Source organism: Lathamus discolor, chromosome 5, assembly GCF_037157495.1.
Source record: "Lathamus discolor isolate bLatDis1 chromosome 5, bLatDis1.hap1, whole genome shotgun sequence".
Classification (NCBI taxonomy): domain Eukaryota; kingdom Metazoa; phylum Chordata; class Aves; order Psittaciformes; family Psittacidae; genus Lathamus; species Lathamus discolor.
The window spans coordinates 90,094,430-90,121,603 of record NC_088888.1 but is presented as its reverse complement, the minus strand read 5'-3'; the positions used below and the strand labels follow the sequence as shown (position 1 = coordinate 90,121,603).

Here is a 27,174-nt window from a genome sequence, read left to right as displayed (position 1 = left end):
GCTGAATTGTGTTCCAATTCAGGCAAAAATGTTATTTCACTCTTAACTCCTGTGTTTAAATGTACACTAGGCAAATGGATGAATATATGCATTTTAAACAGATGTATCTGCCTGGAGAATATTCCCTGCACAAATATTAGCACTTCAGAACCTCATGTGGATTCAGGGCAATTTAATTTTCACAAAAAATATTAGTACCTTGGGATAGATACAGCTCTGCACTCACACTTCGTGCTATCTAAATGTATTCTATGCATATTTTATCTGACCTTCGTAAAGGTTGGAAAACACATTCTCCATCGTGATGCAAGAATAACTGGTTGGAGAGACCACACCTTACCTCTTGGGTACTTGAAATATAATTTCTAGCTGGTCTTGACTCAATGAGCTTTACAGTGCAATTTAGGAAATCAAGAGGGTTTAGCACATAGGGAAGTATATAGTTGCCAGAATAATCCTCAGTCTTAGCATTATCTGACATGAAAGGAGAGTCAGGACCTGTGTGATTTGCCATCCTGTCCAACTTTCTTCGGAGTGGGTATTAAACAAATGTGCTGTGTAGCTCTTACCCACTAATTCTATACACTTCTAGTATCATATTTGAAAGCGTTCGACTAAGTAATATGTTATCTAAGATGATTTCTCAACTTGAGTGTCAGGTTAGAGATCATAGCAAGGATTTGTAAATTACTTTCAAAGCAGTGACCTCCAGAAAATGGGTAGAGATCTTAAACAGCAGAAAGTGCTTGGCTTGGGGAATTGTTCATAATAACTGTAAGTACCTTGTTTCCCTTCATGAAAACAAAGGATGTAGTAAGAGTGTGGTCAGTCATTTGATCAGTAACTTCTTTCTTTTGTTCTCCCTGAGAAAATGAATTATCATTCCATCACTAACTTTTGTCAAATAGTTGCTTTCAGACATTGAACTTGGGCTAAAAAAGAACCCACCTTTGTGAATCTCCTGTCTCTTCTGGAGACTTTTAGGATCCTATTCTGTTTTCTCTACCTTGGAGACCACTGCAAATAGGAAGGTCTCATCAAGACATGTATTTTGCTGCTCCGTATGGGGAGGGGACTGAAATAAGCACAGCTATATATCCATTTGAAAAGTTAATCAGGTCTCTGCCATCCTTTTGACAAGCTGGTGCACGCTAAAGTGTGCCAAGTGCTGTTGTAACACATTAGCAGTAAGGTGATCAAGATCCAGTTTCTGGGGACAAACGATGTAACACTGTTTAATTTGCTAATACATAACATGTGTTATAAAGTATACTATATACTATGTACTATTTACTTTATAAATATGTCCCTAAAGTAAGGATGAAGTACAGAGTGATGAGAAAACCTTACAGTTCCAGTACAGTTAATTCTGCAATGCCCTTTCTTGTAAGAAAATTCCAGGGTGTCTCATTTGTTGTTAGCTCATTTCATTATAGCAAGACACTGTACTGAGCTGTGATAAATGTATGAACTACGTGCATTTCAGTATAGAGACATTATAACATGACTTAGGGAAAAAGCTTATACTGCAGTTTTACCTTGCTTTTGGCTTTTTATCACCCAAATGCTAAATAATCTGAAACTGGGGTAATAAAAAAGGTCTTATTTAAGAAAGAAGCTAGTGCAAGGAAATGTCATCAAGTCTGGCAGCTTTCAAACAAGTCCAGAATAAGTTAAGCTTTATATAGATCTGTGAAGAGGTATTGGCACTTTTTAAAATCCTTCCTAAAAACAAAACAAAACAAAAAATTTAACAGTATCAAGCCTAATTTTTTTGCCAGACTTTGCCTGTCCAGTCTGTAGTAGGGCACTCAAGGGCTTCATACCTAACTGCATTTTTTTTGGTTAAATAACCTAATCTTAGGACTTACCCATGTGTCTTTTAATTAATTGTATGATAAAGTTTACATTTTACAGCTTTATTTTGTGAAATGTGTGTCTGAAGAGTTCCCTCCAGGAGGAGCTCTTAGCCCTGTATGTTTGGAGAGAGAGATCTCAGTTTAACAGGGCTTTCATCAAGTTGTGCTTTAGACATTACAGTACAGACACTATCATTTTTGTGATATGACACTGTCCAGAATATATGTATAAGCTGAAAAATAGGTGTCTGATGTGCCTGTCACAGGTGCTACATATTCCAAAATTGGCATCCTATTATGCAATTTACCTCAAACGCTCTTACGTATGCTTTCTTTTCTCACAGTTGGGATATATGACCTCTTAGAAGACAAGTGAACCAGAATCTCATCCCTTTCATATGGCAGTTGCCAAGGAAATACAGATTTATTCTTCTGAGAGGAAACTAAATGCATGCATGCAGAATATAATCATATTTCATCACTGGGAATTTCTGAGTCACCTCCATTAAATTCATTACTAAATGAGCTACACACTGGCAGGATTTAATTGTGTGTGTTTCAGAAAGCACTCTGATTATCTAATAATTAAAAGTAATAGAAATACAAGAAATAAAAAAAAGCAACAATTTTGTTTGATGGACATATTGCAGAATATGTGACTAATGGAAAAGTTCAAGAAAAAATACTGAATTGGACCAAATAAAAAGTATTTTGATTAAAACTCAAAGTATTTTCTTTCCTATTGAAGTAGTTAGTATGTTTATGAGAAGAAAGCAGAATTCTGATTTTATTTCTAAGATTCATGCTTTTTTCAAAATTGTTACTTCATTCAGACTAAGTTCTTTCATAAAAATTGAGGAAATTTTATTTCACCCCGGGAATTGCCACAGAAGGAGAAATTTCTGTAAGCATCGCATGTACTTTTCTTTCCTGTCTTCTTCTTGAAGTACATGGCAGAAGGGCAAGATGGCTTAAGGAAAAAGGTTACATACAGAAAAGGACTAGCCAGACTGGCATCCTCTGGCTGTGTCCTTTTGATCATCCTCTAAAGGTCATTTCCAATTCACTCAAGTTAATGCAGCCTGCCACTAAGCTGTGATAAAACTACTGTAAAAGGCAGCACCACTTTCTGATTGTCTTTCATCAACTTCTTGCACTGTGTAACAACAGCAAAGAGCTTTATACACTTTCCTTGGGGTTGACGTAGCTTGTTTTGTGATATCAATCATTAAGAGAATTTGTGTTTGTGTAGAGAGTCATCTGTTTTCCTCCTTTCCCTTTTCAGAGCTGATTTTGATGATTCTGCTACCTATTCAGCAGTTGCAACTAATGTCCATGGGCAGGCATCAACTAATTGTGCTGTGGCTGTCAGAAGTAAGTCCTACTTCATGATTAAAACAAGACATAAATATAATGCTCATGTCATTAAATGTTTATTGTATGTTTATCTTATAGGGTACAGAGAAGGTGAAGAGCCTCACCCAGCTGGGATAATGCCCTTCCACTGTAAGCATTGTTTTGGTTTTGCTTAGGTAGTTTATGTACTCTTATCAGATTAATGTTTTACAGATGAAAAAATTGGCTTTTTCTGGCTTTTCTTTCTAAGCATTCAGTTGCAATAAGAGCTGTCCAGATGCTTTTGCTTTCCCAGTTGTATTTCTAGATCAGCATTCTGTATAATAGAGAGCTCCATCTCCTGTTCAGATTGGATAATAATCTGTTTGTGCCAAGTACAATTATATTCAAGAATGTTTTCATTTTGTCATGTATAGTACCCCTGTCGTATGATGTTTGCTTCACCCACATTGATGTCCAGTTTCTGGAGAAGTTTGGAGTCACTTTTGCAACTGAAGGTGAAACGCTGACCCTGAAGTGTTCAATGTTGATCACTCCAGACTTGAAAAGACTACAACCTCGTGCTGAGTGGTATAGAGATGGTAAGTTAGTACCTTGGGTAGAAGCTACCTGTAAAATGCTGGCAGAAACACTGAGGGCACAGATCAGGCTTAGAACATGAGATTGTCATAATTATATTTGGAATAGAGCAAACAAATATCTCTGGTTAGAACTTATAGACCCACATTCTTTCAGTTAAATCACTTGGTTGACCTTTTCTTGAATACGCATTTACAGCAACAGGGGCAATTTCATATTATCTGATAACATAGTAGTTAAACATTTACTAAGTGGATATCCAAACTCACTTCCTAGATTTGACCATTATTTATAATTGGATGCTGTGACCACTGAGCTGAAGGGCACTCAAAGAGCACTAAAGTTTGAAGCACTGAGGTATGGGTACAGGCTCCACTTGCATCTTATTCTAGTATTTATTGTGAATTTTACATTAAAATCAATTTAATGGATAGTTAAGAAATACTTATAGAAACTAGGTCTGAAACACATGCCTTTGCTCTTCTGTTTAAGTGCCATGTTTTTAGGTTTTCCTTGCTTCTTTTGTCAATGAAATGTAACGCCATGAAGCAATCTTAACTGGAAGTACCAAAACCTGAACCATATCAAATACTCTGGTGGATGGTATTCAAACCCTGCATAAGCAGTGTTTGTTCACCGCACAAAAAAAGGTCTTGAAAGATAAAATTAACTACTTAAATGGAACCAACTACAATCTCTGTGTAGGATTCTAAAGTAAGTATTTTGCCTAAGGATTTGAGGAAAGCCTTGGTTATTTGTAAATGGTGAGACCTTTCTGCAAAAGGACCACATTTGAGAATAGTGGACTCCTAAGGCTGATGTTTGGACTGGTCCTAGGCAAGGAGGCAGAAATTTCCATAGCTGAAAAATGTAATGCATGAAATAAGTGACTGTAAGACACTTATTATAAGACAGTCAAAAGAATTCAAGGCTACTAAAATCAGAAAAAGGATGCTTTTATTGCTGCTACTTATGCTTTTTATTTCGTATACACAGTAGTTTTACTTGGATTCACATTTGATCCTTCAGGGAGCAACTGCTACTCAGTGCTCAGTGTTTCATTCCTATTAGTCTACCACTGTGGATACTTCACTGTGATGGAACTATTAGATGTTACTAAAACAAAAAAGATGAGCTGGTCAGAATGGCATTTTTTATTGCTTGGTGAATAACAGGAAATCTAAGGCTTATCCATGAACCAAGATTCTGTTGCCACTGAAAAGTACAGGGATTTGTAATCACCATAAATAATCACTCACCTCACTCTGGGATGAGCCATCAGTACCTTTGCTTTGTCTCTTACTGTGACCAGTTTCTCAGGGTGCCAAACCTCTGAGATTTTGAGTTTGGAACTGCAGCTATGTCAAACTGCTAATTTTCAAGGGCTATCCCATATTGTTCCATGTTTCATTCATGAATTTTTCTTGCACTATGGATAGGTGAACCAAAGCTTACAGCACTTTCAGTTTAACCTTTCCTAATGCCAAGGCATTTCTCTTTTGATGTGTAACGGTATCATGTTCTTTGTTTTCTGCCTTATTTTACTTAAGTTTACCTTCTGTATGAAAACCTGAGATGAAAACTTGGTCTCTTTGAATCCAATAAGTTTTTGTTACTGAGTCAGATAGGCTTTCATCCCATTATTTTACTTATATTTACATGAAATAACACAAATAAGTTTAGAATTGTCCTTTGTTGCTTATACATGTATTGCAATATATTCAAGAGGTATATAGGTGCATGAATTGGCAAACTTGTTCCCATACGCAGCAGAAGTTCAGGCATTGTGAACCTTTGCTATGTACTGCACAGTTCCCTGTGTTAACTCTCATGAAAGCTGGAGGCAATGCAGAAGTTTAAACAATGATAAGGTTAATAATTTGTTCAAAATTGTGTGGTTTAGATATTTTTTTTTTTTGAGAGGTGGTGCTTAATTCTCTCTTGCATTAAGACAAACTGCATTTTTTCCTAAAATTTTTCAGTTTGTGTTAATCAAATAATAATAACTGAAGCCCTGAGATAGATATGTATGATTTAATTCCCATAATTGTACACAAGAGAAATATGTGTTCTTTCAGCATTAGTAAGCTTCACGTGAGTGAGCCTTATTGAGGATACCTACTAGACTCCTGTGGAAATATAAGTCAACTGAATCAAATCCTCTAAAGTGGTTTGGGATTTTATAAACACGAACATGATGTCTATAATTCATAGCCCACTTAGAACGATTGAAGATACTGAAAGAACTAAATCAAAATAATACGTGATAAACGTGAGAAATGTATATCTGATCTAGATATGAGCTCAGCTGGTAACAGGAACTTTCTGATATTGATTATGATTGATCTCTAATGTAATATAAACATTATACAGCTATATGCTATATGCGCCAGTATTCTGCAACCATTAATACTGTAAACTAGAATAAAATAATTATATTCAGAGGGAAAAATGGAATGCTGAATTTGGCTGAAACTTCAGCAGACATGATGAAAAGAAGCTTCAGTATTAAGTTATGCCCTGCTTTTTATATGAATTTTCAGCAGAGTGATGTTTTAGGAAAATTATCTCATGTACTTAAAACAGCATGTAAGGCTGGAGTCAGACTGCCTCCAAGTTAGTCTTCTAGAGTTTTGTTCTTTGGTAAATTCTAGGAGAAATGACGTAGCCCAACAAGTGAATAGACTGGGAAATTGAGAGCAATAGTGAGACCCTGTAATTGTAATATTATTGTGATGGCAGGTGCATGAATACTTGCTTTATTAGAACTTCTGAATATGTTTGTGTCCTCCAAAATTTACTCTTCTTCTTGGCTTGTCTAGAAAGGCATCCAGACTGCATTAAAAAAGAGAACTCCTGCTTTCTTAGGGGATCTGGTGGGTCTTTGGCCTTGTGTGAAGGAGAGTTTTTCTGTTTTTACCGAACATGACTGCTTCTGCAGTTTCTGGTCTCAGGTACACATAAGGGGTGGAACTGGATGATTCTGGCCTTAACAGACAATACGGGCTTGTCTACAGTTTCTGTATATTCAAGCTAGAGCGTCTACCATTCATCTCAAGCTTTTCAGGTGCTGCTCACTGAACTTCATTTTTTCGTCAGGATTTCGCACAGAACTCATGCATTGGTTGAAGTTTCTAGATTAAGATGTTTACTGATTTAATTTAAAGTAATTCATGAGCCTACATGTCTCTCAGTACCACTGTGACATGTACGACAGAAAGGGAACATGCAGATTTTCTAGGTAAGGACTTCATGACTATGGATCTCATGGGAAGGAGTGTGACGGAATTTACTTTTTTCATTTCTCAGAAAATAACTGTATGCTTAGGTGACTGTGCAATTTACTGCTGTAAGTTTTAGTAGTGTGTGTCTTCCAGACACTTTATTATCTGAATGTGTGTAACTTTTTATACCTTCTTATGCAATTCAGCTGGTAAGTGGGAAAGCTGATTCCTTTGCAGTTGTTTGAATGTCTGTTCCAAAGCGTATCTAAGCAATAGAATAATAAACATTTATAGATATTCAGCTCCTTTAAATACAGTTCTGCTGCACTGATTACAATAAATTAGTATGAAATAGATCTTAGGGAGTTAAAAATCAAAAATAATCCAATCAGTTATTAAAAAAGGTGGTATGAGAAAGTCCCTTGGCTAGCATAAGATATCCTGCTCATTCCTTTGCTCTGGTTCCACTAAGCAATCAGATTAATTTGCATTAATCATGGGTCACCACCTCTCACCTGTGAGAGATTCAAATTTAATTTTATTCGCTGCTCAACAGGCATGCCTTGAAGGTTTAGATTTGGTGCATTTTTATAGAAGTCTTCAGATTAAACTGAAATCTGGTCTTCAAATTTGGAGGAAAAAATTGAATAATATGACTTTTGACCCAAACAGATGGCAAAACTTATTTAAACAGGAAACAAAGTTCCACCCTGCATTCATTACAGAGTTATGTCAGATTTTTATGTCCATTGTTTTGAAATGTGGGCAACATTCTTCTCTGCCAATTTATTAAAAAATTATAATGATGGAAATTCTGTTGTTGGCACTTCATAGGGCAGTCTGAGACCTCATAGTCTCTGAAATTCAATGATCAAATAAGTTTAGAGAGATGCAGCTTACTTTCTGTAGAGTTTTCAGAACATCAAAGCACCGTCACTCTCCATAAAGGCCGCATAAAGGATAGTTAGTGCAGGTGATTAGCACAGGGCTACACTAGGACATAGATTGTTCTAGCCAGCATAGTAATATGTCTGATGTTTTCTCTTCCAGATGTGCTGATAAAAGACTCCAAGTGGACAAAGCTGTATTTTGGAGAAGGCCAGGCAGCTCTTTCTTTTACCCATCTGAACAAAGATGATGAAGGTTTATACACCCTGCGCATGGTAACAAGAGGTGGCGTGAGTGAATACAGTGCATACCTGTTTGTCAGAGGTAAGTTTTTCACCTGTTTCTCGAGGAGAAATTTAAAAAAAAAAAAAAAAAAAAACCAGTGAAAAGATTTGTTTTATTAAAAAAAATCTCATGTAATGGCTGAAGTACAAAAGAAATCCAGCCTTCTGGTACTTCATAGTCATTTGATTTATATATAGTAGTCTGTGTTCTTAAAATCAGTCAATAAATGGGGGGCTTCAAGAAGAGCACGCTTCTGAAGACATTTTCTTTCCTGAAGAACCATAAAAATCCTTCTTTTGATGAAACACTTTGTGTTTTTCTTTGCCATTTCCTTTCCCTGCAGGAAATAAAGAACTTTGCATACTACCAGTCCTCACTGTGATGGTTTTAGCTCTAGAGATTGCCAACTAGGAATAAGCCTTTCTGGGCACTCTCATATCCTGTGCCTGGTCTTAGGAGGAGGCACAGAAGAAATAAAAAAAAAAAATATTCCTACCACTCTACCACTCACAGTCACCACAATAATCAGAGAAAAGAACTAAAATAAGAAATTAACTCACTGAAGAAATACAGTTTTCACAAGGGACATAGTGAAGAGGAGGTAAATGTATTAAAATAGAATAAAGGTCAGAATTTTCCTTCACATTTGCACGCACAACTCTCTGAAGTGAGAATGAGCTTCCACATGCATCTAACAGCAGAACCCAGTCTTCACTTATTATTTTTTTCATTGAAAGACTGAAATATCTCTTGTTGAGCAGTTCTGTCACTCTCTGAAATACATCTTCCTTGATGCTGGCAAACTGGAGCAGCCCTACTGAAGCCATTGGAGCTGTATTAATTTTAAACTTTGTTCTTGGAAATGTTTTGGAACATATGTGTCTTGCAGAACTGTCATGCAGACAATTGGTATGAACTGGGGGGACATGAATATGTTATCAGGGGGTTGAGATCCATATTTCTCACAGGACTTCATGAGGGCTTCATCAGCTTAACAGTATGCCCTGGACAAGCCACTCTGCCACCCTAATCTCACTGGAAACAATTTGCTGAAGTTCTCTATTTCCCAATTACCTTCTAAGAAAGAAAGTATTCAGGTGAAAAAGACCCACTAATATGTAATAACTTTCCTATGAGTTTTTATTTTAATGGTGGGTCTATTTTAGCTACATGTATTTGTCCATTTTACATTATGACTGAGCCCTTTGCATGCACAGGACCCCAGACTTGAGCTATGTCCTCTGGAATCTCTAGTATCCTCTGTTGACCTTCCTCTTGCTTTTATTCATGTAGCCTCTGGTGTGATATTGAGCACCAGCCACCTCAGAACTGATTGTAATTAGGCTGTATAATTTTAGAGTTCATGAAAGTATTTTTGTGTTATAGAAATCTTTCTTTGAAGGGAGAGAACTTTACCTGTTAGGAGACTTCATTAGGAGTTGTAGATTCACATCAGTCAACACGTCTCAAAATGAAGCCAGAGAAGGGTATCTTAATGGTAGAATATAGATTATTTATGCCTGTTGGTATTGTAAGACTTTAAATAATAAGCAAACTTACAAACATACCAAGAGTTTGCAAAGATTTTATTCCTTAAGAAAATTATTTTCTTCAGCTACATGTTCTTTACTGAGTACCTTGGGCTGATCAGCAACCCACTGAGCCACAATTTTCAGTGGGAAAGAGCGTCAAAACCACATGGGCTTTTAATTCTTGTGAAAAGTAATAGGTGTTTTATGCCTAAGCTGTTCTAGGCATAAAAGAGCTGTTATTTTTATAAAATAGCTGTTTTATGCCTTATTTATTAGCACAGTGAATTAGTGTGTAGTGAAATCCTTGGGCTCCCATTCATATAAACAAATGGTACAGTGAATTGGAAATCTTCCCTTTTGTCAAGTCAGGGTCAAAACTTATTTATTCTTATTTATGATTCAGATGCTGATGCACTGATCGCAGGAGCACCAGGGGCACCAATGGATGTTAAATGCCATGACGCTAACAGAGACTATGTTATTGTTACCTGGAAACCACCAAATACAATCAATGAGAGCCCAGTCATTGGGTATTTTGTTGACAAGTAAGTAAACACTGGGATTTATTTAATTTTGTTCATTGCCAAAACCATATAAGCACTGAAGAACAGAAGAATTACCATTATATCATTCAATATGTGGATTCTTTAGATATATTTTTACAAACCATTGGCACTGGAACTCAGCTGCCTACTGTGTTAAATTACTAGATTGTTCCTTGGCAAACTGTAGCCCTGATGTTCTAGCACTTTCCCAGGTACAGGCTGGGATTTAGCAAGAGATGGGAGCCATTCCCAGTAATCAGGTGCAGGCACACACCTTTTATTGACACAAAAAATATTCAATAGTATGGATGTGGCCAAATCAGAGAATAAGCCCTGACTGGTTTATAGAAGCCAGAATCCATGGGCATCTTCAATTACATTCAGTCTCCTTAATCTGTACACTGCAAAACTGAAATCTAGGAGTTACTACATTACCTTTTTATTTCTGCTTTAACTGTGGTATGCCAGGAGCTCCCAGGAGCTGCTAGTTTAAATCAGAACAGCAATCCTCTCTCCTTCAGTCTGCTTTGCACTTTGCTGCCGTTTCAGCCGAGGGAAGGCAGCTAGGGAAGAAGGGATCAGGCACTGTTTTGCATTTCTCTTCCACTGAAGTGCATGCTTGCCTCTTGTAAGCAGATCAGAACATCTAATCCTTAGTGTCTGAAACTGTCAGTCAGCAAAAACGTTACTGAAATGATTTCATAATGTACACTGCTCTACGCTTAAAAGCAACATTTGCAGCTCATTGCTATTTGCTACCCTGCAATTTGATCTAGTTCGGTGACCACTGCCTGGGAATTGGCTAGAAAATGTTGGCTTATGAGTGGCAGTCAGTATAAGGAAATTAACTTAAGCCCTGGGGACTCTACCACTTATATCTAATTTGTGCAGTGCATAGATCGTGGGAGTATTTCACCTGGTTTTATATATAATTTAGTCTGCTGTGCCTTTTGACATTTTGCTTGTTTTACTGCAGTGTCAAGGAGCCCTTGATCATGACCCTATTTTTCCTGGTACTGCCAGGGCACAGGGCAGTCATCTCCACAAAAGTTTATAGTAGTAGGACACAAAAGAGATGTGTATTCACAAAGGACCCAGTATGAGAACATCATTCTGCTTCTTGATGACTCCTGCATTCAGTGGCCCAACCATTGTTGGAGAGAAAAACACAATGATTCTTGCTTAAAAATATGACAAGAAAGAGATAGAAAAGATTGGGTGTTGCAACTTCAGCATGTTCCGTGGAGATGCATATTAAAAATAAAAGTGAATAACTTGTTTTTATCTGACAAGGAAGAGAACCAAGTGGAAAGGAAACAGAGAGAGTTGAAAAGGCCAAAAAACATGCAAGAAAAATCATAGAATGACCTTTGCAATTACATTATGAATAAGTATTAGCAGGGTGGGAATTGGTTGCCTGATCAGAGGAAAGAGTGTGTAGGTGTGTGACTTTCATTAAAGGTGTATGGTTTAGTTCCTCTCTTTAGTGACTATGACTTATGTGATTCTGTGTAGGATGGTATATATTTATTGTGGAATGATACTGATAAATGCTGCCTTCTGTTATTCCAAGATGTGAAGTAGGTTTGGAAAACTGGGTCCAGTGCAATGATGCTCCTGTAAAAATCTGCAAGTATCCTGTGACTGGTCTTTACGAAGGACGTTCTTACATATTCCGTGTGAGAGCAGTGAACAGTGCTGGCATTAGCAGGCCTTCTCGAGTGTCTGAACCGGTTGCAGCTCTTGACCCCGTTGACCTGGAGAGAACACAAAGTAGGTTATGCAAGGCCGAAACAGACGTTGAATACTTACTTATTTGTTATGTTTCTCTTTGCTTATTTAGCTTAAGAAGCAGAGTTTATTTCTTCCTTTCATTGAATATCTCACTACTTTCAAGGTGGGGGATGTGGTCACAAGGGCAAGTTCCATACAGAAAGGGCCTGGGGACTTCCACCTAATTATGGCTGGTTTTCCTTAGCTTTAAATTTAGATACTCATTATCACAAGGAGAAATGTTTTCAAAAGAAGTACCTGGAAGCTTTTATCATTTGCACTGGCAGATGGGCCCTCAGATCCCATAAACTTCTATGTGTGCTGGTAGTAACTTTTGAAAATGCTATTGAGTATGTCTTAGTTAAAGAAAAACTAAAAATTTTTGTATGGATTCATTGGTTCACATGCTGTTGCATTTATCCACATCTTTTTTTTCCCAGTGAAGTGCAAGTACTGGCACAAGGCGACCAGTGTTACAGGTTGGGGGGGTTCTCTGAGATTTTGACTTTTCTAGCAGATGGAGAGTCAATCTATCTAATGAACAAGCTCTTTCTGAAAGCTGGTTTTGTGCTCAAGGCCACTGCAGACTGCAAAGGAGCCTTGTGAGAGCTTCTCCATGAACATAGTAAGCTGGCTTGCTCTGGGGAGTAGTTTTATTGATTTAGTTTTGTCCTGAACCCCTGTACAGGTTCTGTATATCATGTGCTTGCACACCTTCTGTTTTGTGTGCTCCTTTTACTCAGAGGGGAATTGAACTCATTATGAAGACTGCAGAGCACTGCCCCAATGTTGCCTGTAAAATCTGAGATGAATATGCTGTGTTTCCATTAGATTTTTTATTAATTCCTAAAAAAAAGTCCAGTTCATGATACAGTTTACTAATCTGCTGAGGAATTGAATCCATCTACTGTGGTTATAACTTTTGCTTTTAAGTACATCTTAAATAGTACTTCTCATGCTCTGTTTTTCCGTGAAAGTGAATGAACCACTGTATGACATTGAGTTGAAACCATCTGGGGAAAGATGTAATAGCAGAGTTATAGAAACAGAAGTATATGTGCTTTTGAACAGGTCCTGGACAATAATTTGCAAAATCTGTAAATTTATTAAACTGGTTCAAGAAACTAATGGAATATTTTGGTTAACAGCTATTCATGTGGATGAAGGGCGGAAGATTGTGATCAGTAAGGATGACTTAGAAGGTATGTAGCATTTCAACGACTTCAGTCCACCTGTTCATATTCCAAGAATTTAGCATTATAATTAGAAATATAGCTTGAAAAAAATCCACAGAGTAGGTAAATTCTTTGTAATAATCAATAAAGACAGATATTCTGTATTGCAAGGCTGAGAGAACACAAGTAAAAGGTGAGGTCTAAAAGTATAGAGAACATCACACACCCAAAAGCGTGCTGATAGCGTCTCCTCACCTTTTTGCTTCGTCTAGTGCTAAGCTGAGTTTAAACAGCTGAACACTGCGTCTGATTGTTCACATTTCCCTTTCTCCTATACTTCTGGGAGCTAAATATAGCTTTTTTAGACTGAATTTGATGATCCGAGCAGGTTATTTCCATTTTCATGAACATTTCTGCAATCCATCTGAATTATTTAATTAATATCTCTCTGAATAGAGAGACTGTGCATAAGGTTAAGGTTATATGCTAAATGTTGTTTTTCCTCAGGAAAACTGAAGAGATCACTGCCAACTTCCAAGATAAATCCTCAATTTCTTCTGTCTTTGGTTGTTTCTATATGTGGCGGTAATTTTTAGGCTTGGATAATGATCTTATTTTCATTTAAACTGTCAAAAACATTGACTATAATGGATCAGTATTAAAAAATAAGGCTGCCTACTCTCTTCCACAAAGGTTATAAAGCTGTATCTCCAAAAATAGCATACTAAAAGAGAAACCATGTGAGAAGAGGTGTAGTTTGAAGGAGAATCAGACATTAAATGTTTTCCCCAGTGCATGGGCAGGACAGATGAATTTTCTCTCTTTTACAGATATGGTAACCTAGGTGAAATAATATGGGTATTACAGGATCAGAATCTTATTATGGTATAAGAATATATTTGTGTTGCTTTTTTGGCTTCACAGAATGTATTCCTGCTCTCAGGATGGCCTGAGAATGATCAGAGGCATTAAATGGCCACTCTGGCATAGGCACGAATAATATTTGGAATTCAGTTACATGAATGTGCAAATTTAATAAAGGGGAATGGATATGCAAATATCATTGCTTATATAGAACATTACTTTCATCTGCTAGATTGGAGTTGCTGAAAAAGAGACCTTATAGATCACAAGTGGATTTACTTTTTTAGTGCTATTCTGGGACAGCAGCCTGTGTCATGTTTTACCATTACAAATTATGCCAGCTTTGGGGTTTTCCAGGATGTAAGAAAACATATTGGGATTTAGTTACGTGAAATCAATTAAAAACCTTTTGACTTCTTTGTGCTGTGAAGGATTATTGTAATTTTTTTGACTGTATATTAGCAATTTTGTCCTAAACAGCTGATTCATACTGCTTTCTTAAAGAAAAAGTGTGTTTGTAGGAAAACAAGTGCAGAAAGCACTGAGAGAAAAAAATAATAATAATAAAAATTCAGGTTTTGATTGGGAAATGTGTACGATGAAATAACTTCAGTGTATATTTTGAGCCTGGTTGGTTCTGCAGATGTTTATGAACTGTTAAAACATCACTTCCATGATTTAGAGATTATTATTGAAATATTTTTGTCTTTTAAAATGTCAAATCCTGAGAATTTAGAGGGTATATGCTCCTTGCTACTCTGAGAAGTGGCAAAATGTATCTTAAAAGAACAAAACTTTCTGCTTTCTCTATTGCAAGCTGTAAAAAATAAAACATTTCTAGGTATCTGCTGAGTTGCTACTTCTGACCCATTTCCAAAAGGAAGCTTCTTCAGAGCTGTGTAGCTATGCCTGAAGCAGTCCATCATAGGTCTGAGCCTCTTTTACCTAGTGCACCATTGTAATTCCTCAGATAACAAAACTGTCTTTTTCACACACTGGGTGGATGAGTTGACCACAAAGGGCCATGCTGAAATCCTCCAGCCTGGTCCATGGTACACAGCTCCTGCCCCATGTTTCTGATAACCCTGCCAGAGTGAGTGGGGAGAAGGCCAAACCAACTAACTGGTGGAGCCACCGGAGGGCTGGGGACATATTCTAATTCCTCATACTAGCTCTTTAGACTCTGTCTTTAATCAAAAAATATCTCTTGTTTGCATATAGTGAGTAGTTTCTTTTCCACAACATTCTGCCCAGCAGGCAGAAGTAATTCAAATGTGATCAAAATAAAAAATGTGTGAAACGTGCAGGTTTTCAGGGGGTATATATAACTTCTACTGAAAAAGTACATAACTAGCTTTTAAAACCGATGCCTTATTTCTCAAAATCTAATTGAAGTGAGCAAGTAAACTGTACAGATGATACCATAGCTCCTAATAGCTGAGCATTGCACTGCAGGGTGTGAGTTCAGGAAGACAAGCTGTAGCATAAGTACTAACCCAGGGGCTGATTTGCTGTTTAACAGTCACTACCTCTGTTACACTTCCAGGCAATATTCAGATTCCAGGCCCTCCCACCAATGTACATGCCTCAGAAATCAACAAAACATATGTTGTACTCAGCTGGGATCCACCTGTTCCCCGTGGCAGGGAGCCACTGACGTATTTCATTGAGAAGGTACTGTACTGTACAGTGCATTTGCCTGCAAGGTGTTTCATTGTTGTGTGCAGCTGCATTCAACTCATTTTTAGAACTGCAGAATGAACAATAAAACTAACATGTTCTGTGGTCTCACAGGATTTGGTAATGGGATGCCAGAGAAATATGGAGAATCAAATGTCTTATTATGTGATTTAATGAGCATTGAAATTCAAGGCCCAGGGGAAAGGACACCCCTGTGCTATTTGTGTACTGATGGATAAATGAGAACAAGCTACACATGTAAGGCAGTGGTTTAATGGAAAAGAACCATTTTAAGATTTTGCAGTCCTACAGGCAAGTCTGGAAGTTTGCAGTCTGCCTGTATTAAAGGGAATTTTCTGGTAGTCCTGTGGTAGAGCTACGAATAAACAGTGACTCATAATTTGATCCTCATTTTCATTTTTGCAGGCTTACAGCACTCTCTGCTATACCCTGACATTTCCAATTTATTTCCTGTAAGGTCAGCAGCGAGGCAGATGCCTGTCTCGGGTTCACTGCTCCCTGGCAGTCTTAATGGCTGCCTTTCTCTTCCCTTTGACTTGACAGGGGACTTCAGTCATCACAGTAGGAGAGGTTTGTTCTTCTCCCATTTAAACTACTAAGATTTAGATACATCTGTCCCAGAGCCAGGTTTCTAAATTAAGTATGTTGGATTACAGCCAGAGGTCATAATCTCTTCTTCTTACTGCAAAGTTTTCCCAGTAGGTAAATGGGGCCTCATACCTGACCTCTAAAACTCTTACATGCCAAGCTATACTTAGTTTTTATGAATTATGCCTCTAGCATATGCCTCTTCTTAATGATGCACTAAAACTGTCCATAAAACTACCACACATTCAATTTGCATCTTCAATATTGTAGCAGCCTTTTCTCAGGCCCGTACCATGCAATTTTTTTTTTTCTTCTCACATCTGTTCAGCACATTCCTCCAAAGTTCATTTTTCAGCCAACCATTCTGTTCACGTCACTTCTCTTTTTACAGCCCTCGTCTTGTCTTTTCCTTCTCAGTAACATCAAAATGTCCATTTCAAAAGACCTTTATATCCCATTATATATCTGCATTCTTCATCATCCATTACCTGCTGGATGTAGAACCAATAGGTGTAAAGTGAAGTCCAGTTACTAGCTAAATTTTCCAGCAAGCATGTCTGATTTCTCCCACTCTCCCTTTCACATTCAGAAGTAATGAAAATTTCCATAGATATAAATATCTAGGTTTTTCTCTATGCAATAAAATAGGATCTTCCTTGTACTTATTCCCAGTTGCATACATCTCTTATCTATAAATTTCAAGCATATTGACTTCAGGATTTTCAACCAGCTGCTGGCATGAAAATACCTCATTGTTTCCGGAATATACAGAAATAGCCCCCCAAAAGCTCAGATGTAGATTTCTGCTGAGAATACACCTATGCTTTCTTAGTTGAATTTCATGTGAACTGGAAAAGGTACGTATCTGCTTGTTTTACAGAAATAGCTTTATACAGCTCCAAAACCAGTATAAAGCAATGACAAACAAGACTTAATTAAATGCCAAACATAACAAGGGAAAGTGAGAATGAGGACTAGAAAGTTATTATTAGGGAAAAAAAAAGTATGATGCATTATATTAATTAATACCTGAATCTAAAATCTTTTTGCATTTAAATAGCTTATATATATATGAATAGCTCAGTTCATAGATGAATGTTTGGTTTTTTGCTTTCTACAGTTATCTGTTAATTTAGAAAAGCACAATTCTAGAAAAGCACAATTTCTAATTAATTTATTTCAAATAAAGAAGTCTCAGTCCTGAAGAGCAAAAATATATTTTTAAAAGCCTCAAGAAACCCGAAATGAAAATGAGTTCTCTCTGCTGTATACCCATATTCTCTTAAAGTCATTATTTAACAGATAAATGAAACTATAGAATAAAACATGATGTTGGTTCTCTCCTTTGTGAAAATGAAATGCAACAATTAACTTTTTTCATGGCCAAAAGTAGAATATATATGGCAAAATAATATTTATTTCATATTTTCCATCTTTTTATTATAAATAAAGTGTATGGCTATTATTTCTGTTATCTATTAAAAAGATTTTGATAAATGGGCTCCAGCTGTTTGCATTTTAATTACATATCTATAGGAGGCCTCTTATATACAGGGTAGTTTCCAAGCACCTATGAAACACTGTTCCTCCATTGAGAACTTCACAGTCTATCAGGTTTTGTTCCCAGACTCCCTGTTCCAAATTTTTATAAGCATTTACCTTGCATGCACCTTTCTGTGCTTGAAGGAAATTTCATGTAAGGTATTTACTGAGCGCTTGGGCTTTACTAGAATTGCCACAATATTCCGTGACTAATTTTTGATTTTGGTCAACAGTTTATATGGGGAACCCAGTGGACAGCAGACCTTTTAGAATACTGGTTTGCTGGCTCTCTTCCATGTACAGTTGTAGTGATGATTAGCTCAGCTGCTGCATTGAGAATATTCAAAAGTAATCATTCCATTTGATCAATGCTTTTAAGGACATGACCTTACTAAAAAAAACCCCAAACTACATGAAGATAAATCACTGTGTAAATTAACATCCCCTTCTCTACCTTTCTGTAGAATTTGGATTAGAACTTCTTGCTTTATACCAAACCTTTGTGCATTTGAGTGAGTTTTGCAGGGAATTAAATTAATTCTTTTGGAACCAGTCACAGCCAACAGTCATGGCCCTAACTGAAGGCTAGCTGTATGTACAAGTGTTCATATATTGAGGTCTACACAGGCAGGGAGACAGTGAGGTATTCAGACATTTTTGTAGACTAATGGAATGCATAAGCTGTTAGAATTTGCATGTGTTGGAGTGAGACATTTTGAGTGATCCTTCCCTCATAGTTTTAAATAAATTCATAACAGGACGCAATACTGCAATATGTTCATTTTTTTACAGTCCACAGAAGTGCCTCACAACTTTTTTTCCCTTATTTATGTATTTATTTGTTTATTTATATATTTATTTATTTTATTTTTTGGTAGTCCATGGTTGGCAGTGGAAGCTGGCAAAGAGTCAATGCACAGGTTGCAGTAAAATCTCCTCGCTATGCAGTGTTTGACCTTGCAGAAGGAAAACCATACGTTTTCCGAGTCTTGTCAGCAAACAAGCATGGCATCAGTGATCCATCTGAAATCACAGTACCTATTCAACCAGAAGATACCATTGGTAAGAGATAAATTTTATGGCTTCAATATTAAATACAATTGTTATTTTACAAAATGGAAATAGACAACTCATTTTAATAAAATTAGTATAACTACAATAACAGTAATTGAATCAATTGTTGTTCAATACTGTGAAGGATTTCAGAAAGACCAAGATACTAAACTTTAGAAACATTCAAAAATTTTCCTGATGACCACAAGTCTCCCTGCTGAGACCAATAATTGTTAAAAAGTTAAATTAATTTTAACTATTCATTCTACAGAGTGCTCTATTAATATGATTTGTCAAAAAATAAGAAAATACAGGTAAACTGCCAATTTGGGTAATTATACTGTCTGGTTTAGATAATTATATACTACCTCATTCCCTGCAGTTTCAGATAGATAAGCTATCCTTTAATTTCTTTCTCAGTATTCTAAGTTGCAAATTACTGCTGGTGCAGAATTCCCAGGACATGCAGATCAGTAGATTTCAGGGATAGAAGAAGATACATCTGCATATTCATTGGTAACTTTCCAAATGAAAATTAGGTGTTTATTTTGGGGCCACATTCATAAACCTGAGTGAAAATTTAGAGGGTGGTTTCTCAGCTTATCGGTCAAATATCTGGTTTGCTTTTACAGTTATGCAGAGGTCACATGAAACAGCCCCATGTATAGACAACTGTCACCTTAAGACCATATACGTTATACTACTGCACTTGCTAAAAATATAAGAAATATTTACAGTATCTGATATACCATAGTTCTCTTAATGTTGGCAGATACAGCCTTCTAAACGTTTGCCATAATTTTAAAAAGTATATTCCATCACCTTTAGTGTGATCTGTAACTATACATGATAAAATAAAGGCATCTTTTGCTTTTATGTATTCTTGATTTGATGTCTCATTAATGCATATAAATTATTTAAACCATTCAACATTCCCCAAGGTAGAGAAGAAAAATACTGTATTTCTTTCACTTAGTACAGAAAATAGGCTATCCCTTAGGGGTTAACGCAAGACATTCTGAATAAATCATAGCTATAGCTGAAAGCAGAAAGCAGGAGATGATATTTTAAGGAGAAAATGGAGGATTTTTTCAGAGGTGGAATTTACTACCTGAGCTAAAATGTATCAGAAGCACATAGCTCCTTTCAGTGGCCTGCACATAGCACCATTTGACATTCCTGAGGGTAGCTAAGCTTACCTCAGCATTTGGCATTCCTGAGGGTAACTTCATATTGAGGGCAATCATTACACTAGAATTATGGGCAGCTTTCTCTCTTCAGCAGAAACTAGAAGAAGGGTGGGGTATTCTAAGTCATAAAAAATGAAGCAATATTATGCAATTGAATTGAGTGAGAAAAGAGTATTCAGTTTGAAAACAACATCTAAATTTATGTGTTTCCATGTAGGCATCAACAAGTATTATAGATGTCTATGCTTTCACTGTGGCAATTGGAGTCTGGAGGATAAGGCAGCTGATGCTGCCATAAGTTGCCCCATGGCACCCAGCTGTGGAGTGTCTACGTTGGGGTGAGATGAATAATTTTCAGGACTCTACCAACCAAAGATCAGAAGTTTGGTTTAATTGACCAAACAGACATCTAGTACCTTTTCAGATTATTTCATTTTGCTGTTTCAGAGAAATGTATGTATTCAGTCTTATATGTCAGCTCCACGCAGAAGTCTAAGTTGTTCTAAAATCAGAATCATAGAATATTTAAGGTTGGAAAGGACCTCCAGATCATCTAGTTCCAACCCACCTGCCATGGGCAGGGACACCTCACAATAAATCATCTCACCCAAGGCTTCATCCAACCTGGCTTTGAACACTGCCAGGGATGGAGCACTCACAACCTCCCTGGACAACCCCTTCTGGTGCCTCACCACCCTAACAGGAAAGAACTTCCTTCTTATATCCAATCTAAACTTCCCCTGTTTAAGTTTTAACCCGTTACCCCTTGTCCTGTCACTACAGACCCTAATGAAGAGTCCCTCCCCAGCATCCCTATAGGCCCCCTTCAGATACTGGAAGGCTGCTATGAGGTCTCCACGCAGCCTTCTCTTCTCCAGGATGAACAGCCCCAACTTTCTTAGCCTATCTTCATATGGGGGGGGTGCTCCAGTCCCCTGATCATACTCGTGGCCCTACTCTGGACTTGTTCCAACAGTTCCATGCCCTTTTTATGTTGAGGACACCAGAACTGCACACAATACTCCAGGTGAGGTCTCACGAGAGCAGAGGGGCAGGATCACCTCCTTCGACCTGCTGGTCACGCTCCTTTTGATGCAGCCCAGGATACGGTTGGCTTTCTGGGCTGCGAGCACACACTGAAGTGGCTCATGTTCATTTTCTCATCGACCAGCACCCCCAAGTCCATCTCTGCAGGGCTGCTCTGAATCTCTTCTTTGCCCAACCTGCAGCTGTGACTGGGTTTGCTCCTACACAGGTGTAGGACCTTGCACTTGGCATAGTTAAACTTCATAAGGTTGGCATCAGCCCACCTCACAAGTGTGTCAAGGTCCCTCTGGATGGCATCCCTTCCCTCCATGTATCAACCAAACCATACAGCTTGGTGTCATCACAAAACTTGCTGAGGGCGCACTCAATCCCACTGTCCATGTCACTGACAAAAATGTTGAACAAGACCGGTCCCAACACCAGTTCCTCAGGGACACCACTCGTTACTGATCTCCAGCTGGATATTGAGCCATTGACCACAATTCTTTGTGTGCGGCCATCCAGCCAGTTCTTTATCCACTGAGTGGTCCATCCATCAAATTGATGTCTCTCCAATTCAGAGACAAGGATGTTGTGTGGGACAGTGTCGAATGCTTTGCACAGGTCCAGGTAGATGACATCAACAGCTCTACCCCTGTCCATCAGTTTTGTAGCCCCATCATAGAAGGCCACCAAATTGGTCAGGCAGGATTTCCCCTTGGTGAAGCCATGCTGGCTGTCACCAAGCACCTTGTTGTTTTTCATGTGCCTTAGCATGCCTTCCAGGAGAATCTGCTCCAATATTTTGCCAGACATAGAGGTGAGAGTGACTGGTCTGTAATTCCCTGGGTCTTCCATTTTCCCCTTAAAAATGGCCCTAAATGAATTTGTTTGGGTAATTGAAATAAGCACTAGCTCTTTGACTATAATGGCAGCTTAAGAACATGTAGAACATGTATGTGCAGGCACACATAAAGCCCTAAATGGAGATATCTTTATCTCAAATCCTTCTGATCTTACAGATTTTTTTGCATTAAGTACAATAGTGTGTAAGTACTTTATTTTATTTTGAGTTTCAAAGACTAAATAAAAAAAACAAAAAAAAAAACTTCCTTTCTTTTGGTATGTGTTGCTTGTAGTTCTCCACAATATATCATCTAAGGAAACTAAAATTAACTTCAATAGGCAAGTGCTGGATGTCTCTTAACCTATCAGGAAAACTGAGACACTGCCTTAGTTCCTTATGGACAGATATTTTATAGTGTACAGGCTGTGTGTTGGCCCTAACTAAGATATTTTTTCCATTTAGATCTTGATGGTTTTTGTTCTATTTGTGCACATTCAGAGTGTTTAGTTCCATATAAACTAACAATGAACTTTCATTGCATGTAAGTGAACTGCCTACTGTTGGGAGAACTGTAGTCTACAGATTGAAGGAAGCTTTATCCACTCCTGCTTAGTGTTGCTGAGGTTGGTTCTGGAATATTGGTTCAATTTCTGGCTTCCTTAGTCTAGAGTAATGGGTGCAGAGGACCTCGAGAGGTCCATTGTATCGCAACGAAGACAACCAGAGACTAGAGGCTGTGAGCGATGGAGAGGGGTGGAGGTAGCTGGGCTTGTTTCGTTTGGTGATTTACAAAGATGATTGTGCTGAACTGATCTGAGAAATGCCAAATGACAGGTCAAAAAAAAAAAAAAAAAGTAACAGCCATAAATTGTAGCTTACTAAATTCAGGTTGGACTCTTTTGGTGAAAAAGGTTCAAAAATGCAAGGATGAAAAGGTTGTGCAGGGAAGGTGTGAAATCTCCGCTGTCAGAAGTTTTCCAGACTTGGACAAACTCATGGCTGACAATCCAGTTTAGTGTTAGTGATAATCTTACTTTCAGTGATAGGTTAGACTAGATGATCCCCAGAGATCCCTTCTAACTAGTGTTCTTATGGTTCTGTGCAATCCATCTAGCTAAGATTAGATAAACACTTAGCATTCAAACATGTGCTTAAAGCGGTCTTGAAAAGCTGTCCTTTTCTGAATTGGAGTTGTTAGTTGAGTGGAAGGCAGTATTTCTTAATGCTCATTATATAATACCTCTACAGTTTATGTGCATTTCTTACTGATGCAGTTGTGCTCCAGGGGTATAAGCTATGCACAAATCTTTTATTTAGGAGAGAATATTAGAGAGAGGACTTCTGAGAGTGAACATTTTCATACCTATATGCCTTTATCCACACTGATATTTGAAAATATGTTCTTCAAGGCTAGGTTGGACAGAGCCTTGGGTGACATGGTTTAATGGGATGTGTCCCTGCCCATGGCAGGGGGGTTGGAAGTAGATGATCTTAAGGTCCTTTCCAACCCTAACTATTCTATGATTCTATAACTCCCTCCTCAGAAACCTGTATAAAATTAGAGAAGTAGCTTACTCATAGCTTAGAGTAAGTTTACTCTAAGAAAACAAATAGAAAAATAAATATATTTGTACACACATATATAGAAGTATCCAGACTTACAGTGAAAAAAATATACTAAAATATATATCTCATATAGCAATATTAACATGGTAGGAGAAGTCATGCCTGTAGTGATGAAATATGATGAAAGTATACAGTGTTTCATTTACCTCAGCTTACATTTATTTTTATGTATTTCATAATAGTACATGTTTTCTCTCTTTTTCTTAGTTGCTCCATCTACACCTGGTCAGGTAGTGGCCACAAGAAATACAAAAACATCAGTTGTGGTTCAATGGGATAGACCAAAGCATGAAGAGGATTTATACGGCTACTACATTGACTACTCTGTGGTGGGATCAAATCACTGGGAACCTAGTAACCATAAACCTATTAAATATAACAGGTATTGACAATAATTCTATATTTTGGGGAGGTTTGAAAACTATAGGATTGTTTTAATCCAATTTGCATGCTAAGCAATGATGTTACTATGGAAGGTGAATGTTGAATAAACGTGAAGAAAAACATTCTGCAGACTCTCTGAGATAAGCATTTCAGATTGCAGGGCAGAATTTCTCTCCCCCTTCCCCCCCCCCCCCTTTTTTTTTTCTCCAAAGAGAAGCATCTTTTGTCTATTGCGTGACTCTGGATTACAAAAGCAGGTTATAGAGCCATGATTTTGTATTGACATAAGTAAGCATAAAATAAATGCCTTTCTTAAAATCTAAATTATATTATGGGGTAAACAGGCCTGATACACATGAGGAAGAGTATTGGAAAGAGAGAGAACTCAGAAGCTTTCCCATAGCCCATGGACATCAGTGCAAAAAGGCAGGCCATGTCTGCTATAAACACTGTGGGGAAAGTGCTGCGGCTGCTGATACTACTGTGCAGGAAATCCAAGTGTCCCATCCCAGAAACATCAGGGGTCCCTGACCTGCTTACATCTATGGGTAAAAGACAGTAGCCCCTGTTTCTAGTTCCCTTTTCATGATGCCAGCCTTGTCTGTTTCTTACTCCCTCCTGAAAACATCACACTTCATTATGCGATCCTTCAATTAATTTCCTTTGTGACAATTATTCTTGCTTTTGCTGGAATCACTCACCAAATGCAAAGTTTAGATGTGCAATTTATATTTTCTTATGGGTATATAACAAGCACATTATGTTGTTTAGTGTATTTTGTCAGTTATTAATTCTGAGTGACTTTATATTCTGCTGAATCCTTTGATCAAGTAGTCAAATAATTTGATCAAAGAAAAAGTAGAGAATAATTCTTGATCAAAGGGACTGGGAGAGCACAAAGATAATAATGGAAAAAGAAAACAAAACGTTTGCTTTATATGAACATACCCTGCAATAGGATAGTTTTATCTGCTACAATAATTACCTAGAACCTCAGATCAACGCTGTAACCCCTTTTTGATAGTGACTATGAAAACACAGTGAAAAATATAGTCCCTTCCCAGAATAGATTAGAATTCAGTGAGCCAAATTTCAGAGGGAATATACTATAGTTTATCTGACTCTAAGTGGTAGATCAGTGGTGGCAACTTAAGTACTGTGACTTTTGTTCCAGCATCCCATCTAACTGCGTTGTATTACATTGTATCGTTGTATTAAAGTTTCCCTCTCGGAAATATTTTTCTTTGTTAAGCACTCATGACACTGAGCTTTCTGATTGTTGCCCAGATTTCATGTTACAGTACAGAATGGTACCTGTAAAACGTATATTAATACCTTTCTTTTTAAACTCAGGTTTGTTGTTCATGGTTTGGAAACTGGACAGCAGTACATCTTTCGTGTGAAAGCTGTGAATGCTGTGGGATTCAGTGAAAACTCACAGGAGTCAGAGGCTATAACAGTACAGGCAGCCCTTAGTAAGTATGAATCTCTGCAACTCAGCTTCTTGTTTCTTGAATCATAGAATGGTTCGGGTTGGAAGAATGAGTAACATTTTCAGCAATCAACTCCTTTGGTCTCATTTGTGGTAACAGTACACTTTGCAGCCAATGAGTACATCCTCTTAGTGACATTTGTACTCTGGGATGTGTTCTAGAGAAAAAAAATTGTTTTAAAAATCAAAGATGTTATGCGTAATGTCTGTTGCAAATATTGGGTCAGATTCACTGTAATGACCAAGTTGCTTTCTGCTCCTCAGCTGTTATAAAGAAATGGTAAATCTTGGTTAAGTTAGACAAGTAGCTTCTGGCTAATTTGGAGTGGTGCAGATCAGTTCAGCACAGAATCTGTTTCATTTAGAAGAGTTTCAGGAAAAATTATTGCTATGTGGCTGAAACAAACAGAAAATTCCCTTTGGCTGCTCCAAGCTGGAGCAATCTACCTCCTCTGGTACCCTGCAAACAAAATTTCACTGGAAGAACAATCCATTGTGCAGCCTTCAGTGGGTATGATGCATGCTGACTGAAAGGCTGGATAATTACTGAGAACAAAAAGTACACAGATCTGGGCTACTCTGTCCCATTTTTCATTTCTGCACAGTTTCAGTTTCATATTGAAAATTTTAAAGTAGAACACCTTTTCCCCACCTGAGTGGCCTTTTCTTCTTGGAGAAGAAGACCAATAGGCATACTTGTCAGAAATAGTTTTCTAACATTTATAATTCAGAATGGCTATTATAAGATAAATTTGGATGAGATGTTATTGACAATCTTACTCTATTTCATTTTTTAGGGCAAAGTGTGTCTCATATGGGTAGGTAGTACACGGACACTTGCACATATATCACCCCTATGTCATAGATGCACTCGCACCTTTTATTTTGTCACTGTGTGTTTTGAAGATGAAGATTGCATGGTGTATGTCACTGAACACAGAGCGCATGGATCTTACACACAGCTATGGGATGTGGATGGCTTTTATCCATTTCAGTAGCCTTAACAGGATTTTCACAGGGCTATTTAAAGGTGACCTGTATTAGAGTGGACAGAATCTTTCTGTAGTATTATTTTAAAGGCGTTAATAGGAGTTCACTGTGGTCACTCTTATTTACCAAGAAGTGGTAATAATTGTAAAGGCCATTTTTTATGGCCTCTCCGTATAATGCCATATTTAAAAAAAAGAACAAAATGACAGTTTTGCTGATTGCTATCTGTTTTCGTGCTGATCACCAGTACAGCTACAAATTAGGAACTGTATTAAGGGCCTCTGCTAATGTATTCTATTCTGAATGAGGTAAGTCACATCCTCTGAATTTATACTGATAATTTAACTGAAGATATCCAATGACCTTTAGCGGCAGGAGCTTAGCCTGCACTGACTGCAGCACTACACTGTTAAGAAAGGGGTATCTTCAGGCAAACTTTCATGCGCAGATGGCAAATACAAAACAGTGCTTGGTGGAAAGGGTGTTTGCTAGTAGTAGGGGTGTAAAAAGCTAAGGAAAACAGTTTTATACATCTCTAGGAAGATGGAAGATGCCTGGGTGGTATTTCTCCTTCTGCTACAGATGGAAGTAAACTCATACAGGTAGACTCATGAAGAACATGTCTTTTTTGCCTCAGCAAAGGTTAAGCTAGTGA

General features: G+C 37.6%; 1 protein-coding gene across 4 annotated transcripts in view; it reads left to right on the top strand.

The window, feature by feature from the left end:
- Positions 1-27,174, top strand: part of MYOM2 (myomesin 2) — a 97,640-nt gene that overhangs the window by 31,219 nt on the left and 39,247 nt on the right. For 3 of the 4 annotated variants that reach the window (XM_065681533.1, XM_065681532.1, XM_065681535.1), the window contains 12 exons: positions 3,145-3,233; positions 3,315-3,365; positions 3,632-3,796; positions 8,069-8,230; positions 10,127-10,268; positions 11,842-12,041; positions 13,190-13,243; positions 15,627-15,754; positions 18,790-18,973; positions 23,861-24,035; positions 25,391-25,512; positions 26,327-26,347. In XM_065681533.1, coding sequence (XP_065537605.1) covers positions 3,145-3,233; positions 3,315-3,365; positions 3,632-3,796; positions 8,069-8,230; positions 10,127-10,268; positions 11,842-12,041; positions 13,190-13,243; positions 15,627-15,754; positions 18,790-18,973; positions 23,861-24,035; positions 25,391-25,512; positions 26,327-26,347 — 1,493 coding nt within the window. The remainder of the gene's footprint in view (positions 1-3,144; positions 3,234-3,314; positions 3,366-3,631; positions 3,797-8,068; positions 8,231-10,126; positions 10,269-11,841; positions 12,042-13,189; positions 13,244-15,626; positions 15,755-18,789; positions 18,974-23,860; positions 24,036-25,390; positions 25,513-26,326; positions 26,348-27,174) is intronic. The other variant, XM_065681534.1, reaches the window with a different exon arrangement.